Source organism: Porites lutea, chromosome 3 (genome assembly GCF_958299795.1).
Source record: "Porites lutea chromosome 3, jaPorLute2.1, whole genome shotgun sequence".
Classification (NCBI taxonomy): Eukaryota; Metazoa; Cnidaria; class Anthozoa; order Scleractinia; family Poritidae; genus Porites; species Porites lutea.
In genome coordinates this window covers 25,266,026-25,281,735 of record NC_133203.1, presented here as the reverse complement: position 1 = coordinate 25,281,735, position 15,710 = coordinate 25,266,026, and the positions used below count along the sequence as shown (strand labels likewise).

Below are 15,710 nucleotides of genomic sequence, written 5' to 3'. Positions count from 1 at the left end.
GACCTTGGGAAAAGAGGAAGAAACATTTATTTTCTTTTTTTCTGTGTTTACATGCTCCTGCATGGACGGCAAGTTGATGTACTAATAGCTTGGTACACGTAAAACAATTGTGTTTTTGGTAGCTATTGCTTATTTGACGTTTTCGTTGTCGTTGCTGTCGCCGTCGTCTGTTATAAAGCTCTGTAAAGTTTCAAAATACCAAAAAAATATTTTCTCTGCTGACTCATTTTTATATAGGATTTGTGCTAAAGTATGTAGCAAAAATCAAAGTTGTTCAATGAAAAGAGCTTCCCTCGTCTCGCCTTCGGCTAAGTCGCTGCACGGTCTCTACCTCGGAGAGATTTTCCAAACTTGGTCTGTAGGCCATGCTCCGAGAAACTAAACAGCGCTAAGCTTCTCTAAGACAAGATCCAGAGCAGTCAATCCTGTTGTGAAAGTAAGATGAGCCAAGGATTTAAAAGATGTATTGAGACATCGCCCTCGGTTCCGAGCACGATTCAAAGTCTAGGTGAGATATGCCACGACTGCCACAAAGAGCCAAATGCAGCATCTTCTGAACACAGCTAGAAAGTGCAAGCGCAGTTTATACATACTTGAAAATTCCGCTGTATAAATTTCACGCTCTCCAAATTTGGACCTACCCCCCTACCGTTTTGAATTGGAAAGGTGGTCACATGATCATAGTCTATCTGCACGACGACAAGGCAGGAAAGGGAGAAATAGCCAAACGCAGTCCCTTCGGAACAAAGCTAAGAAATGAAACTATCACGTTGAATCTCACCCTTCCCTAGTAACTATAAAATTGCCTCGTCGAAAATTGGTCGAGAAACGACCGGTTTTTATTTAGAAAGGTGGTCACATGATTAGGTCAGAGTCACTGACAGACTAGGGTCTACTCGACGAAAAGAAAGGAAAAGAAAGAGCTTAGGGAAGAAGCTGTGACAACAAACAAATAAGATAAAAAGGGCGATACGCGCAAAAAGGAGTATTGTTATGTTTATTACTCTTTAAACGTTCACGTTGCTGTTATGACATCTCAAACTTATTCATATTTGGGAAATTACAATTATATTGCACAGTAATAGACTATAATACCCTGATTATAAACTAAGGCCACGGATTGACGGCCTCGCAGACGGTTATTACTTTCAACGTTTTTGCAGAGGCAAAGATATTTCACAGTAAAATTTGATATCATTGCCATCTAACGGTTCTTTTGACTGGCCCTTTTTGTTTACATTAATTAGTTCTGACAAGGGTTACACATAGAAGTCTCGGTGGACAATATTCTATTTTAAGGATTTAAGTTTACCATGTTTTTAAGAATGAAGACGAAAGATAAAGGTGGAAATTTAAAATCGAAGAAAACCACAACAGAAATGTGTCAAGTCTTTCCTTGTTCTTGGGAGTTTTTTTAGCTGCCCCCGGATTAGCTCAGTTGGAAAATGCTTTGGCCTTGCTGGTCGGGAAATGACAGGTTTGAGCGGCAGCGCAGGGTCTTAACACCTTCATGTTAAGATCATAATGACTATGATTAAACTGATTGGCCTCCTCATCCTTACCCTCCCGTATCAATTGGAAGGGATGCTGTTCGGTAAGAAAAGTAACATTATTGGGGGAGGGGACTGTTAATACAATCACACTCCATGAACGGATATAAAGCTATGTTCACACAGTCACCGAACCAGTTTATGACCGGTGGAAAAATTCGTGCATTAACCAAAATCTAGGTCAAATTTTTCGCCGGTATATTCAACACTTTGATCTTCGTGGTGTGAACGTCGTAATTGTCTATATTTTCGAACGGCAAAGGCGTGGTTGGGAAACGCCATTTTAGACGTGCTAAAGTGATGCTGTTCCCATAGCAAACGTACAACCTTATACACGTCCATCATCGAAAGTGATCGTTAAGCGCCGCTTTGAGTGGGAAACGGTGTTAGCATTTGAATACTTTTTACAGCTATTCTTACGTAAAGAAGAAATTTCACTCCTTTGTGAGGTCCTGCCCATCAACAACGCCGGGAAGCTGTTTTAAGCTTGCCATGTTTACACCTATATTCCACACGTAACTGGTTTTCAGCGCAATGCAATAAAACTATCATCAAATGAGACAAAATCGATTGGTTTGTGAGGGATAGGTCCGAAAACGTTACCAGCCTTTTCGAAAAATTTAGTTTGCAAACATGACGTTCAAAGATGAAAGTTTTTCTGTCAAACTCAGAAAACCGTGAACACCTGAAAAATGTCAGAAATGTTGATTGTGTACTGGCCAATCACAATAAAGTTCAGGATACGCAAGCAAACATCAAAACCACAAACTTACATGTATTACTGTTGCTGTTTGCGGTTTAGTTATCTCTCAACTTATTGGCTTATTTCTTGCAACACAATAACATTCCATAAATATTTCTGGTGTTCACGCTGAGTTTTTCAGTAATGTGCTAGAGAATAATAAGACAAAGTTGGGCAAGTAACCGCATAAAGATTCTTTGCATTTTATATTTACAATACGGTAACGGGACCAAACGTCGACAGGCATTTTAGGAAACGAACCCCGGGTTCCGTACTGCAGGTTATTGAATATGTTTATTTATTATTCATTCCAAAATATTTCGCCGTCTCTGATTGGTTCCAATTCCTCGGCTAATTCTTCATAACCAACCAGCCCTGACCAAATTTGGAAGATGCGAGCAGTATGCCATCGATTCGATGGTATGTTTGATTTGAAACGAGACTGCATGGCGCGGCCAAGAGTGAACTAACAAACAGGCGTTCACGGCTATCTAGAAATAGAAGAAATAGCTGAATTTCTGACTACAACTGAACGGAAGAAATGCAAGAATACACAACAATATTGCTGGATGGATGTTATCTAGTTTTTGAGGAGTATCTATAATGAAAAAAATCTGCTCAAATCCTGAAACCGTGCCGAAAAGAAGCCAAAGTTCCGAAGAAAGTCTAGGAGGAGGTTAGCACGTTAAGAACTTAAACATATATTTTGTATCAGTCAATAATAAAACCATCGGCGGATAAACATTTTAGGCAACATTCTCCTCTATCTGCATAATTCTTCATAACATACGAAAGCCGAATTCAATAATTGCTAAATATGGTGATAGTTATAGTAATTTCATTATGCTAGATACTCGTTTGACTGGGGCCCATAGAGACCACACACGATGCCTTTTCAATGCTCTGAAGAATCTTTACAGACCGTTCTTGTCATAGGATTTGTAAGTCTCCAGGGAATCCATCTGTTGTGCACCTGGCGATTGATGCTTAAAAATAGGAGTGGTCAATGTGGTCCAACGCTGGTGAAAAAAAAAACAAGAAATACAAATGTACAAATATTAACTCCGTAAAAGCAACATCAATTCATAGCTCTTTTTAGTGATCCTGTATAACCTACCCTAGTGAGAACCGACTGAACCTGGACGGGAAGGTCGTCATTCTTCTCATCAAAATATCGTTAATGGAGTCACTAGGATATTGCTGTTTTAGCTGAGGTTACGAATTAGTACCTTTTTCACAGACAAAATACCTTTGTAGAATTATGAAAAAGGTATCAAACAAACTTCGAGGGAGCGCTAACAATAATATTTTTACTGATTTTTGCAGGTAAAGTACTACTTTTTAAAGCTGACCGAAATTTTTTACGTTTTGTAGCATTAAAATGCCATATGGCCACTGGTAAGAAATTGCCCGCCTACCCCTCCCCTTAGTGAACACTAACACTTACTTCTCACTTTGGGCAAAATGTTGGCTTAGGGGAGAAGTGATGGGCAGTCTCCCAGAGACGTATAATGATCCGTTGTATCCATAATTATCAAAATATTTGATTATAATTACCTCCTTAAAAGAACCCGGTGTAGTGACTAACTTGTACAGCATGACAAATGGTATACAGGCGATTGATGAAAGGGCCATGATCCAACCAATGGCTTGTCCCCAGTCTGGATAATCATAGTCGTCATATTTGAGTGACGAGTATGTTACGAGACTAAAATGAAGACCGCCTGTTGGGAAAAAATGTAGTCACTTCAACCTACGGAATAGCGCTTGACATCAAATGTTAACCTAAGCAAGTATGTTCCACGACTCACTAAACAACAAATAAGTGAGGTATACTACACAGGCCTTGAAAAACGTTCCCTCCAGTAGCCCGGGACAAGTAGATTTTCTCTGGTCAAGTAACTTTTTAAGCTCATTTGCACAATGGGCAAAGGTCCCAACAAGTCATCTTCTAACTACATCATTAACTAAGACGAGCAACAAAAAGGCCCAGGCAGGAAAATTTGCGAGCTGCTTACCAAACGAGAAGCAAAAATTCAATTTTTTTTTTCGAGGCCTGATTACACACTTCCGTGGTGGTGAGTGGAATAGCAGTATTCAAAAAGGCCTTAAAATTAGAAAAGGGAAAAATCTAGACGTGATTCTGTAGTAATTTCATAAATTTACTGAGGTCATTCCTGTCACATTTTTGTAAAACGTTACCAACTGGTTGTTTATGTTGAAGAAACTTCAAATTTGAAATAAAACTGTGGGGTCCTCATACTATTTAAGGAGCAGCAGCAACTTGTATATACGCAATAATTCATTACATGTGATTATATTTACGAGTACATGCTATGAACAAACTAATTTCCGACGATTCCCCTTTTTTCTACACTAGGAATAAGTCTACAGTGTGTATTTATTCTAGAGAAGAAATTTAATGCCATTTTTAAAAAGACAAAAAGTGTAGGTCACCATACTCGTTTAAAAGAAGATGACGATTTACCGTGCACACCTCTGGGAGTTCCAGCCTTGAGGCAAAAGCCGCCATGTTTTAATGTGCGCGGGCTATTACTCGTGAAAATTGTGCACAGTAACGACGCGCAATGCAGTGCTAAGGAATAACCTTAAATTCGTTTCCACACCAAGCAAAAGGCAGGTGTCATCAACATCCAACACCAGCGGCACCAGGGATTGATACAAAATCCAATCATTTTCTCCATGTCGTCATAGAAGCGCTTTCCACCTGAATGATGATATATATAAAACGAGTCACAACTTAACAAATCAAAGACATTATCCCTTCCTTTTATAGGTTAACAGTAATGACACTCTTAGGGTGTGGGGCATAATAAGATTATGTAACAAACCGGGCATAAAGAAGGAAAAGTATAGTAGGCGAAGCTTGATCAGGTCTCTCACGAGCGTGTTTTAAATCCATAAAACAATGGTGAAGAAACTATCTCTTTTTAAGAAACAAGTTGAATCAAATTGAATTCTCAACCATTTTGAAGGAAGTGCAAACGAGCCAAACTGAAGCAGATGTAGTGCTGTTTATTATAGCTACGTGAGTAGGCAAGATGGAGCTATCTTGCCTTGTTTGTGTCCATAAGAAAAAATTCCTGTGGCAAAGAAATACATCGACTGACCAGTCTTATTTCGGGTCATGTTTGATGGACATCAGACCCTATTTTATTTTTTGCTATGGATGGACGATGTGGACCTCTTCACTTGTCAATAACACAAACAAAACCCGGGTTGTTTTATTTCATATGGCATTTTTCTTACCGTATATCCAACCAATAGCGATGCTTTGGTATAGCGCCACCCAGAGGAGGGCAGAACCACTGGCGGAGTAAGAATCGAATAGTTGAAAGACATACATACCACCCTAAATAGAATAGAACAAACATAGGCAGAAAACCGCCATTAATCTTGGCGAACTTGTTTAGGGTCCGATCCTTGTTAATGTAATAATTTTCTTCAGTTTAAAGAAATCTCGCATCAGACCCTTCTGATAATGATATTTATTACTGGGTTTACTTCTCCAACTGCCATACGTTTCAAGCTTATTACAAAGTGCGACAATTTTATTACAAAGTGCGACAGGTATCAGTACAAAGTGGGACGATTATTACAAAGTGCGACAGAAAAAGAGGGCTACGAAAAAGTCACTTAAAAAAAGTGACTTCGCATTGCCTCAAACTTTATCGCGCTTTTTCCATCTCGTTTAATTTGTCAATTGTTGGCAATTTTTTTTTTTTTTTTGTAGTTGAATTATAAAACTGAGAGTATCAAAGTCCAGGAAAAGAAAAAGGAAGTTTTCGTTTTGTGTTCACGTCCCCCAGAAAACGTGAAATTAGGGACAATCACGTTGTAGTCATGCAGTGACGGCAAAGAAATGTACAAAAAAAGCGTGATACACGAAAAAAGTTGTTGTTTTGCCAACCCAAACCTATTGCTTTTTGCCATTCTCGTTGCCGTCATCGTTTTTTAAGCTCCCTAATAATGCTGTATATAACAGTATTTATCGCCTGCGGTGATTCAGAGGATTTTGGGGGAATCACACAATTAAGGTAGAGGAAACAAGGGGATCATTCAGTTATCTTTGGGGATCGCGAGAACTTAGTTCTGTACACGATGTACAACTGTCTAAGGTTCCGAAAAAAGAAATTAGACTTATCATAAATCTCAAGTAATCTGCTTAAAATATAAAAATGGTATTAGCCTTCACTTGAAAACAACAATACTTAACAAAATCCTACTTAAAGAAAAGCTTACTAAAGCTAAATGTTTGAAGTATTTGAATCTCTCACTCGTCCAAACAAAGGAAAAGGCTTATAACTGCTGATTGATATCACTACCACTGAGGTAACACTACGTGACCGTCTTTAAGCAAGTCGACTGATTTTACTTAAGCCCTGAAAAAGAAAGAATACTACTACGCACTATTATGCACTGATTTTCTTGTCTTCTTTTATTTACTTGTTGCATGCTGCTTTCTATTAGTTGTTTGTATCTGTTTCACGGGTTAAGTAAATCACTCTATCCATTGCAAGAAGAAATACCAGAAAAAAGGAAGAGCTAATTAAGAAAAGGAAAAAGATCCTACCAAAGAGAAAACAAATGCTGATTACTTTGTCATCTATAGCTAGGATATTGATAGGATATTGCCGTTTTAAAGCTCCATTTTGTGGTGAAGGCATTACTTGGTGCCTTTACCCATACCCATCAGGGAGTACTAGCCCGATAATAACTTTTTTGATGATTTTTGCCAGCGTGGCATTAACCTCTAAAAAGTTGGCCCAACTATTCAACCTTCAATCTATGTCCATCTTTGTCGACCATCTATTGCAGATAGTCTTAAATAACAAAACTGGACCATTGCATTTAGAATTCAGTTTAATGCGAAAAAAAAATGATAAGTGTTTTAAGAAAATAGAAAATAGTGTGAAATAGCCCCATTAAATGGGGTTGTTCTTAGGCTGGGGCTTTACCATAATTCAGTGTTTTTTTTTTTCCGTACTCAACATGACTCACTTAGAAAGGGCACTTGTTCGAAAGGTCCAGATCTGTAAATGTCTCTTATCAACATATGGAAACAAAGGACACGTTTCGACTTGCTAAACTAAACGTGAAAACCAATTGTTAATAAAAAGCTCTTAATGAGAATTTAGTAAACAGCTCTTTTATGCTTAAAAGCTTGTCTTAGCATGCAAAAATTATGAAGACAACGGAAACTAAAAATACGTTAAGCACTATTTTCAGTGTGTACGAATCAGTGAGTTTTTATATTCTGGTTTGCCCAGCAAGCGACCGCTAAACCTGAAACTGTCAGAGAAGCGCTACAATTTTCGTAAGAGATAAAATTACAATGCTGTTAAGAGTCTCCTTGTTCTCAATCAGTTCCATGTATGCGTGCATGTACGCGTATTTAAGATAACACAATTTGAAGGCTACCCAAGGAAAACAGACAAGTTTGGGCTTGCTGTGCTAATGTTAGAGCAAAGTTGTACTTTTATACTTAAGAAAAGCCAACGTTTAAAAGGAACAACGAAACAGGGCACCTAAAACAACACAATAATCAAAAGTATGAAAACAAAAAACATAATATAACATCTGTCTTTTGTTCGTGTAATTTCATTACTCTGCTCTTTTGCACCTACATGTAACACAGAATAAGAGGCTGAAAAGATTAACGAAGCAAAAACAAAAGAAACAAAAACAAACTCTAAAAGGGAAGCGAAGATTAACCTTAGGACAAACGCTATAAAACTGAAGAACACGTAGCACTGATTTCAGTTCGCAGTGTTCTGGTTCACCTCTCACCATGGTTCAGTACTTGGCTGTTTTCCTGATTCTATGTATTCCTTGCGGTTCACTTGAGACAACCACCTCACCACGGCAACAAAACACCGCAAAGTTAAAAGATTTATGTGAGGTAAGAGGAGAGAACTATTTTACCTTTCGAAAAAAAGGTCACTAAAACGAACGCCGTCACGCGACTCATTGCTAGCATTCAAATTGAGGCTTTTTCACTTGCACATCTTTATTGTATCATATAAACCACAAAGATACATGAAATGTAATGCAGTTTGCACAGTTTAATTTGTCAGTGTCAACCTTTTGGTCCCAGCTTAACTGACTTCCTTTAGGAATTCAAACGGCATTTTTTTTCAATAAAAACAACGAAGAACTGAAGCGGTGGGTGTGTGACCTTTAGCGTTAAAAGGAACGAAATAGCTCATTCTCACGAATAATGTTAATCTAGGTCATCTTTACTTTCAGAAATCTATACTGGGTCATGGTTTCCCCGGCATTCCAGGATCTAATGGCATGCCGGGAGTGTCGGGCGTGCCTGGGCCGCAGGGGCCCCAGGGAAGAAAAGGTGCAAAAGGACAAACTGGTGCTAAAGGATCACAAGGGACGCCGGGTCCACGAGGAGACAGAGGGCGCGAAGGGCCTTCTGGAAAGAGCGGACCACCAGGAATCACAGGAATAAAGGGTGACCCAGGACTTGTGGGAATGAAAGGAGAACCAGGCATTGTGGGAAATCGAGGAAGAAAAGGAGACAAAGGAGAGAAAGGAGAAAGCGCCAAAGCAAGTCAAGCAAGTGTAGTACCACAAACCAACTGGAAACAATGTGTGTGGAAATCACCAAGCGATACTGACACCGGAAAGATTAAGGTAAACAAGACTGGTGCTGAGTGAGAAACATAGTATGAGTCTATATGCAGGAAGACAAAGATTTCAGTGTAATTTTTTTTTCAAAGGTTTGTTTCAATGAAATTTTACAGCTGTAGGAAGATAAATCTTCGTACCACTGTCAGCTGTCAAAGCTGGTAATTTAATTCCTTCTACTGCTGGATAATGATCTTTTATTACAAAAAATTAAACTTTTAAACTTTAAAAAATGATAAAAAAATTATGCATGAATTTTGGCTTTATTTCAGGACTGTACGTTCAATAAATTGAAGTCCAATACAGCTCTAAAAGTCTCATTCCAGGGAAATATAAGAATGCGTAGTGATCAGAAGTGTAATCGATGGTATTTCAGATTCAATGGAAACGAATGCACTGGTCCAATGACAATCGAGGCTGCAGTCTACAGTGATTGGCCTGGGAGTCTTCCAAACCTTCATCACCATCGGTCATTTGAGGGCTACTGCGAAAACATTCCCAAAGGGACGGTTAGGGTAGAATTATGGGTAGGACAGTGTGCCAGCTGGAACTTGGGTGATGCTTACACTGGGTGGGTCTTCGTGTCTCGTATAATGATTGAAGAAGTATCTAGGCCACAATCCTAGAAATCAGCGTTGGATCTGCAAACTGCTTTGCGTACACGAGAGTAAATACAAGAAGCAAATATTTTCTCCGTTTAGATCAGATGAGTGCCATGTAATGAATCTAGATCAGTATATTATTATTTTTGAAAAATTGTTATGTGCAGGAAAATAACTATGAATAAACCTTTATCGACCTCCTTTATTTTTATTTTTTCAGCTTTTCCAATTTTGCTTACGGTGACATTTTTAAGCGAGATAAGGTGTATTCTAATAACGCATTTATTTGAGCAACAAAAAGTGATTACGGGTACTGCATTTAGTTAAAACAATTTCGTGCACAATACTTGTCGACTAGTAAAAATTTCTCTTTTAATCAGCGCTAGTAACATAGAATTTGTCATGATATTTGTCAATTCTCGCCACACCCTCTCGTGTTTATATCACGCTATGCAAACACGAGAAAAGCTTATTGCTTAAAGAGTCAGAAAATAGAAAAACTTCCTAAAAAATTTGATTCCACAGAGTCCTCATGTGAAAAAAACTTTTTAAAACCTAATTAAATCCTCAATCGAATAGCAATTCTCACAAATAAATCGATCTTTACCTACCTCTGTTTTGTTTGTTTTGTTTTTGTTTTCGTAAATTAGTTCAACACCGACCGAATGAAAAGCTAGATAGGGTAGTTTTTAAAATTAGCCTTAGTATCTTCAATTCAGCTAAGCTGGAGGTTTATTTTCCCAACAACTACCTAGAACAGAATAATTGTGGGGAAAAAGGAGTCCATCGTGCGCGCTCATCCCGCTCCACTTTGTACGGGCGAGATACAGAAAACGAGCATGTCGACAAGCGGCTTTTATTGTGCATGTTTTAACATTTTCGTGTGAGGTTACTTTTGGCCTGTTTTAAATATAAAAAAAAAATTCGTATTTATCTAACACTAAACATACAGTAAACTCCTGTTTTAACTATATATTTTTATTAGAATACAATAATTTCTCCGCTCAATGCGTAAGTTTCAAAAGGAATACTTGCGTGCGATGTGCACTGCGATCGATCGTGACAGGGATTAGAAGAGCAATGACTCTCTTAGCACTAGCAAAACTACAAAAACAATAAACTAGAATACTACCACAATTAACCACACGTTATCTACTTGGCTACATTTCGTCGTCCGGATCATGTTTACCCCACTGACACTGCGTGAAATAAGTAATTTAGTGGAATTTACAGGGCCACGATACTCCCATGGCACTTAGCAAATCGTATACCGACACGCGAGGTGTCATGAAACGCGGCGTTTCAGAGAGTGTCCGTGTCCCCGATACCTCTGTCGTGAAAAATCAGGACAAATCGTGGCCCGGACACGTCTTCTGCGGTGTGTCAAGAAATATACGAGCTCTGATTCTTAACGATATCAGTTAGCCAAAGCTATGTCGACTTTCGACAGTGAGGTAAAATGGCATGAAAACTGAAATTTAGGAAAAATTAAACTTTACCTAATAAAAACACAACTAACTCATTTACGCAAACTTTCCAAGGTACGCCGAGGTTGGTAAAGATTTACGCACTTGGCTTAAAGGTTGAATGAAGGTAACATAAAGTTGCAACAACTTTACGCTCATTCTCTTACGCGAGATATGAAAGTTGAGTAACTGTAAGGTTGCCACGTGCACTCCGGTAGCAGGATCTGTTTTCTTTGTTGTTTTTAGCATGACCGAAGTAGTTTTCACGCCGCTAACGTTGAGAATCGTTGGCTTGTTGTTTTTGGAGATCGTGTAATTCTGTTCGGGTGACTGGCATGGAAGGCAGTGTTAACTTAACATAAATGGCCTGTCACTTACTCTTGAAAAATAATACAGTGTCTTTGTCACAACCAGTTGAACGAAAACAAATTCAAAACAGAGGGAACATGCGTGATAACTATTTCCTCAGTTACGATGAACGACAGACGGCATTCTCGAAAAACTATGGCTACTTAATTTCAACGGAGTATTGACTAACTTTCTACAAATACTACATTGTTTTTTGAACTGCCTTTATTGCTTCCCGGGTATCGCCTCTGTAAGGAGAAGAAAAAGGAAGAAAAAACCTGGGGGTTATACGTTCGAATGAGGCCTGGAAATGAAACAATACAGCAAAGCAACTGGTCAGCGGGTATTCGCTTTGCACATGCTCTTTCAGGTTCCGATTTGGCGTCCATTTTGAAAGTGTGAAATCGATCGTTTCGATCACGCCAACTTGTTTGATTTCCCTCAGAAGATTGAGTCCATAATTATGCTTCTCGATAGCATCACAGGACGTCTGAGGATTGTAACACATTATCATCGAACGTTCAACCTTCAGTTGTCGATAGATCTTAAGAGGCAACCCTTTCGATACAGGAGACGCAGTCAAGCAGACTGAGAATTTGAACACCGAAGTATACTAAGGACTGTACTACTAAAGCACTCCAAGACTCAGGATTTTGCTGGAAAATTAGATAGCAAGAAAAGGTAAGCTGCCCTGTTTTCAAACTATTTAAATCATTTTAAGTTTTCAGTGAAATCAATGTTATATAAAGGAGGTGTGGCACAAAATTTATCAAAATTTAAACAGATGAAACCGCCACCATATTGACTGAAACATAAAAATAACTACTCACAACAGTTGAAGAAGGTACAAACAAGACAGCAAACACAAAAGGAGGCTCAGATAGACAAACTTGAAGAAGATTAAAATGGATTACAATCGCTGGTTTGCACTTGACGTCACAGCAGCCATATTGGTGGTGTGTTAGGGTTAAGAACAAAAGTTTTTCTCTCCTCCGGGAACTAAACCCTATTTTCATGTAAATTCTTCCAAAAAAAAGCATTCTATTGTAATGACCTCCAACACACCACCAATATGACCGCCTTGTCACGTGGTTGCAAGCCAAGAATAGAGGTTTTCGAAAACTTGTTGGCCTAAAGTTCATCCTTTTTGCCTGTAACTTTTGATAAAAATGTAATGCTTCAGGACAAATTTGTTTACATGAAACAGTGATGTTGTTATTTTGAGGTAATATTTCTTCACTTACACTAGGTTCTACTGAGAATCGCATAACTGAGTAAATCTCGCATTCTGATTGGTTAAAGAAGCGAAGTATTTAGTGTGGAATTGCGAGTTGAAAACGAGGCTAAGCAATATTGTTTCGCATCTACATGTAGGTAACAACTATCGTCAAATTCTAAAACAACAACTGCTAAAAAGGTTTTCTACAATGTCATTTTAAAATGTTTTCAAAACCATTGTCACCTTTTGAAGAGTTCAAAACAAACAAAAGCAATTTTATAGTGAGCCAGAGGTTCTTCCTTGTTTTGAACTGAACTACAAATTCTCGAAGAGGCATTTCGCTCGCGACAACGAGAGAAGAAGAAAATCTTGTGAACATGGCCCAGAAAATGGCAAGCCAAAGTTCAACCAAACAAAACGGAGAAGCGACAACGGAGGAAGTGCTGGGGTCGATTGTCACATATACAGGAGAAGAAAAAAATACCTTCAAAGACGACATGGCCCCTCCGTGAAAACACGAAAAAGAGTACGCCGCTTGCAATCGTCCTGAATCGTGATACTTAGAAAAGTACAAAACAGAGCTGAACTTGAACAGCATTTCTAAAACATTTCAAGGTACTTACCATATATCAATCGCGACGTTAAACTTTCAGTGCTTTTGCTTGGACACTTCATTTCTTTCAGTTTTGCCGCCGAAGAGGTAAAAGGTGTATATTATTTTCCATCTCGAGCAAATGACCAATTTGAAAAAAGATGTTATAGATAAATGGCTTGTAAATTCAGTGAAATACCTCTATTTATCCTTACGATTAGTGTGAAGCTTGTTTACATGTAAAAGAGTTTGAAAACAAATGTAAAAACAAGCACAAGGTACAAAAAAAGTTGTCGAAGGGTCAAACGTGTACGACTGACCTTGCTTCCTCTTCGCTAATGCAAAGACAGTTCTCACAGTTGACTTTGAAATGGCTTCCTTTAGTGCGCACTCAGGATAAAAACAAACAACATTATTGCCGTTTTCTTTTTTTTTTCTGATTTTTATTCAGTTATGCGATTCAAGGAAAATCCATTACCTGACTCGTGAATTCAACGTTAAATTGCACTAGAAAACCGATATCGCACGAATCGCGCAGATATTGGTTTTCGCGTGCAATTTAACGTGGAATTCACGAGTCAGGTAATGAATTTTTCTATAGAATAAGGACTTGTAATTGGCATTATGTACAACTAAAACTTTGCTTGTCCAACCAAGATGGTGTCTTAGTGGGACATATGTCCTTTCAAGAGAAAAAAATTGTTCACAGCCCTGTACAGTGTTTTCAAGAAAATTAGGACAAAGACAGTATACACAGTTTGTTCTTAGAAATCATACATTGCCAGCTCAACCTACAGATTAGTTAGTTATCTGCTGGCAGATAGACCTTTGTATGAAATTGTCCACCCGAACCTCATCCTCATTTCTTTGCTTTCGCTCAATAGAGCGTAATGCGGGAAAGGTCTATTAGTGACTAATCTGTAGGTTGTGTGCACAGAGGGAGGTGGGGGAGGGAAGTTACTTCCCATACCATGAAATGGAAATGATGTTCTCACAACTTGCAAAGCAATCATCAAGGGTCTTGCCAGCAGTTTTGTGTGCTGATGTTGCACATAGCATCATAAACCAAAGGTACAATGTAAACGGTTTTGAGAAGGAACAAAATCATGGTGGTTGAAGGCGGGATTGTTTCTCACTATTGCATTTCGTTTATTTTGGTAAATTGCAACTTAACTGATTTTATGTCGCTTTTCAGACGTATTGTATGTTGCGGTCTTTCTTTTTTCTCTTTGTAGAGTTTGGAATATGCAACATATAGCCTGTGAACACGCTTTCTGTTTGGGTTGAAGGGCAAAAAAGTTGGGAGGAGAGGGAAGGGAAAGGGGAGAGCCTTATGACAAACCTTTGCTGATCTTCTGTCAGCAAGATTGTCATTAATGTCATTAATTTTTGTGGTTAAATAAGCTTATCAGTGATGTGCCAGAAGAAGCCATGTTAAAGATCAAAAGACCTGTCAGTGTTCTCGCCACTAGGAGCTTGCATCAGAATCTGATGCACAGTGGGTGCCGCAAAATAGCAGCCTTATAGGTTTCTCTACTGGCTCTTCCCCTTTTTAACTTTCCCCAAACAGAGAGCCTGTACTGTTCACAGGCTATGCAACATAATACATGTATTATAGCAACATAGAGCTGAAACAATCGCCAAAGAGTTAAGATATTGAGAAGTGTTTTGCTGCAAACCTAAGGAAAGTTAAGGCTGCTTTAATGTAAAGAGCTTTCAGCAATGGATGTAATTTGTTTATTTGGCTCATTTGAATTTCAACTTTCAATTAAGGTGTTTACTGATTCCAATAAACGAAGTGAAATTAAATGTTATCACTGAATTGTGAATATGTACACAATGTAAGCTCATATTATAAAGCTCTCTTGAATAGATTTAATTCTGATAAATCTGGCACTTTCTCAAGTAATTGTTATCTCACAACTACTATTATAATAGTATTCTCTTCACCCGGAAAAATAAAGGTATCTATAAAGTTGATCAATTCGATCGATAGTTCAGCACGCATTGTTGTTGGTTAAGAATTTACATTCACACAGTAATGCAGGTAGTGTGCCTTTGATTTTGCAAGGACAAATACGATATGTGAGAAAAACAAAGAGGCATGAGATATATTTTTTTCAGTTATTGAATATTATTCTCTATACTCGTTCACTTTTCACCTCTGAACTACCACACAAGGTGACTGCTTTGCAAGTTGTGAAAGTGTTTTTCAGTCCGTATAGTGTAAGATCCCCACGAAAATTTATGGTTTGAATTTTAAATTCAACATTAGCTTTTAAACCCAACTCTTCTATTTGACCTTGCTCGCTGTGTATTTTCAACTCGCTTCATCAAATTACAGTTACGTAGTAGAACTATACAATTTTCAACTCAACGCTGTGAATAAAACTATACATACACGGGACACATTTTCCTACATTGCTACTTTTTATAAGCTTGAATGCCTGAGCCAATACTTGGTGCATTTTTCCACTTACCGCGTCACATTTCAAACTCGACCATGTATATTTTCAACAAAACTTATG

The 15,710-nt window shown here is 38.3% G+C and overlaps 1 protein-coding gene and 1 long non-coding RNA gene across 2 annotated transcripts; one reads left to right on the top strand and one right to left on the bottom strand.

Moving 5' to 3' along the window:
* Window positions 1-2,564: 2,564 nt before the first annotated feature.
* LOC140929540 (uncharacterized) lies at window positions 2,565-4,000 on the bottom strand. The gene is made up of 2 exons (XR_012164739.1): window positions 3,850-4,000; window positions 2,565-3,311 (listed from the first exon to the last, which is right to left on the bottom strand). It is a non-coding gene; the product is annotated as an uncharacterized lncRNA (long non-coding RNA).
* Window positions 4,001-8,104: 4,104 nt separating this feature from the next.
* On the top strand, window positions 8,105-10,121 carry LOC140932029 (uncharacterized). Its single transcript, XM_073381693.1, has 3 exons — window positions 8,105-8,215; window positions 8,563-8,961; window positions 9,228-10,121. Exons 1-3 carry the CDS (start codon window positions 8,105-8,107, stop codon window positions 9,579-9,581), a joined length of 864 nt encoding a protein of 287 aa, XP_073237794.1. The 3' UTR covers window positions 9,582-10,121.
* Window positions 10,122-15,710: the final 5,589 nt, after the last annotated feature.

Coding starts and splice junctions, on each gene's coding strand:
- LOC140932029 (XM_073381693.1), top strand. CDS start 8,105: ATGGTTCAGTACTTGGCTGTTTTCCTGATTCTATGTATTCCTTGCGGT. Junction 8,216..8,562: donor AGTTAAAAGATTTATGTGAG/GTAAGAGGAGAG, acceptor CTTTACTTTCAG/AAATCTATACTGGGTCATGG. Junction 8,962..9,227: donor CTGACACCGGAAAGATTAAG/GTAAACAAGACT, acceptor GCTTTATTTCAG/GACTGTACGTTCAATAAATT.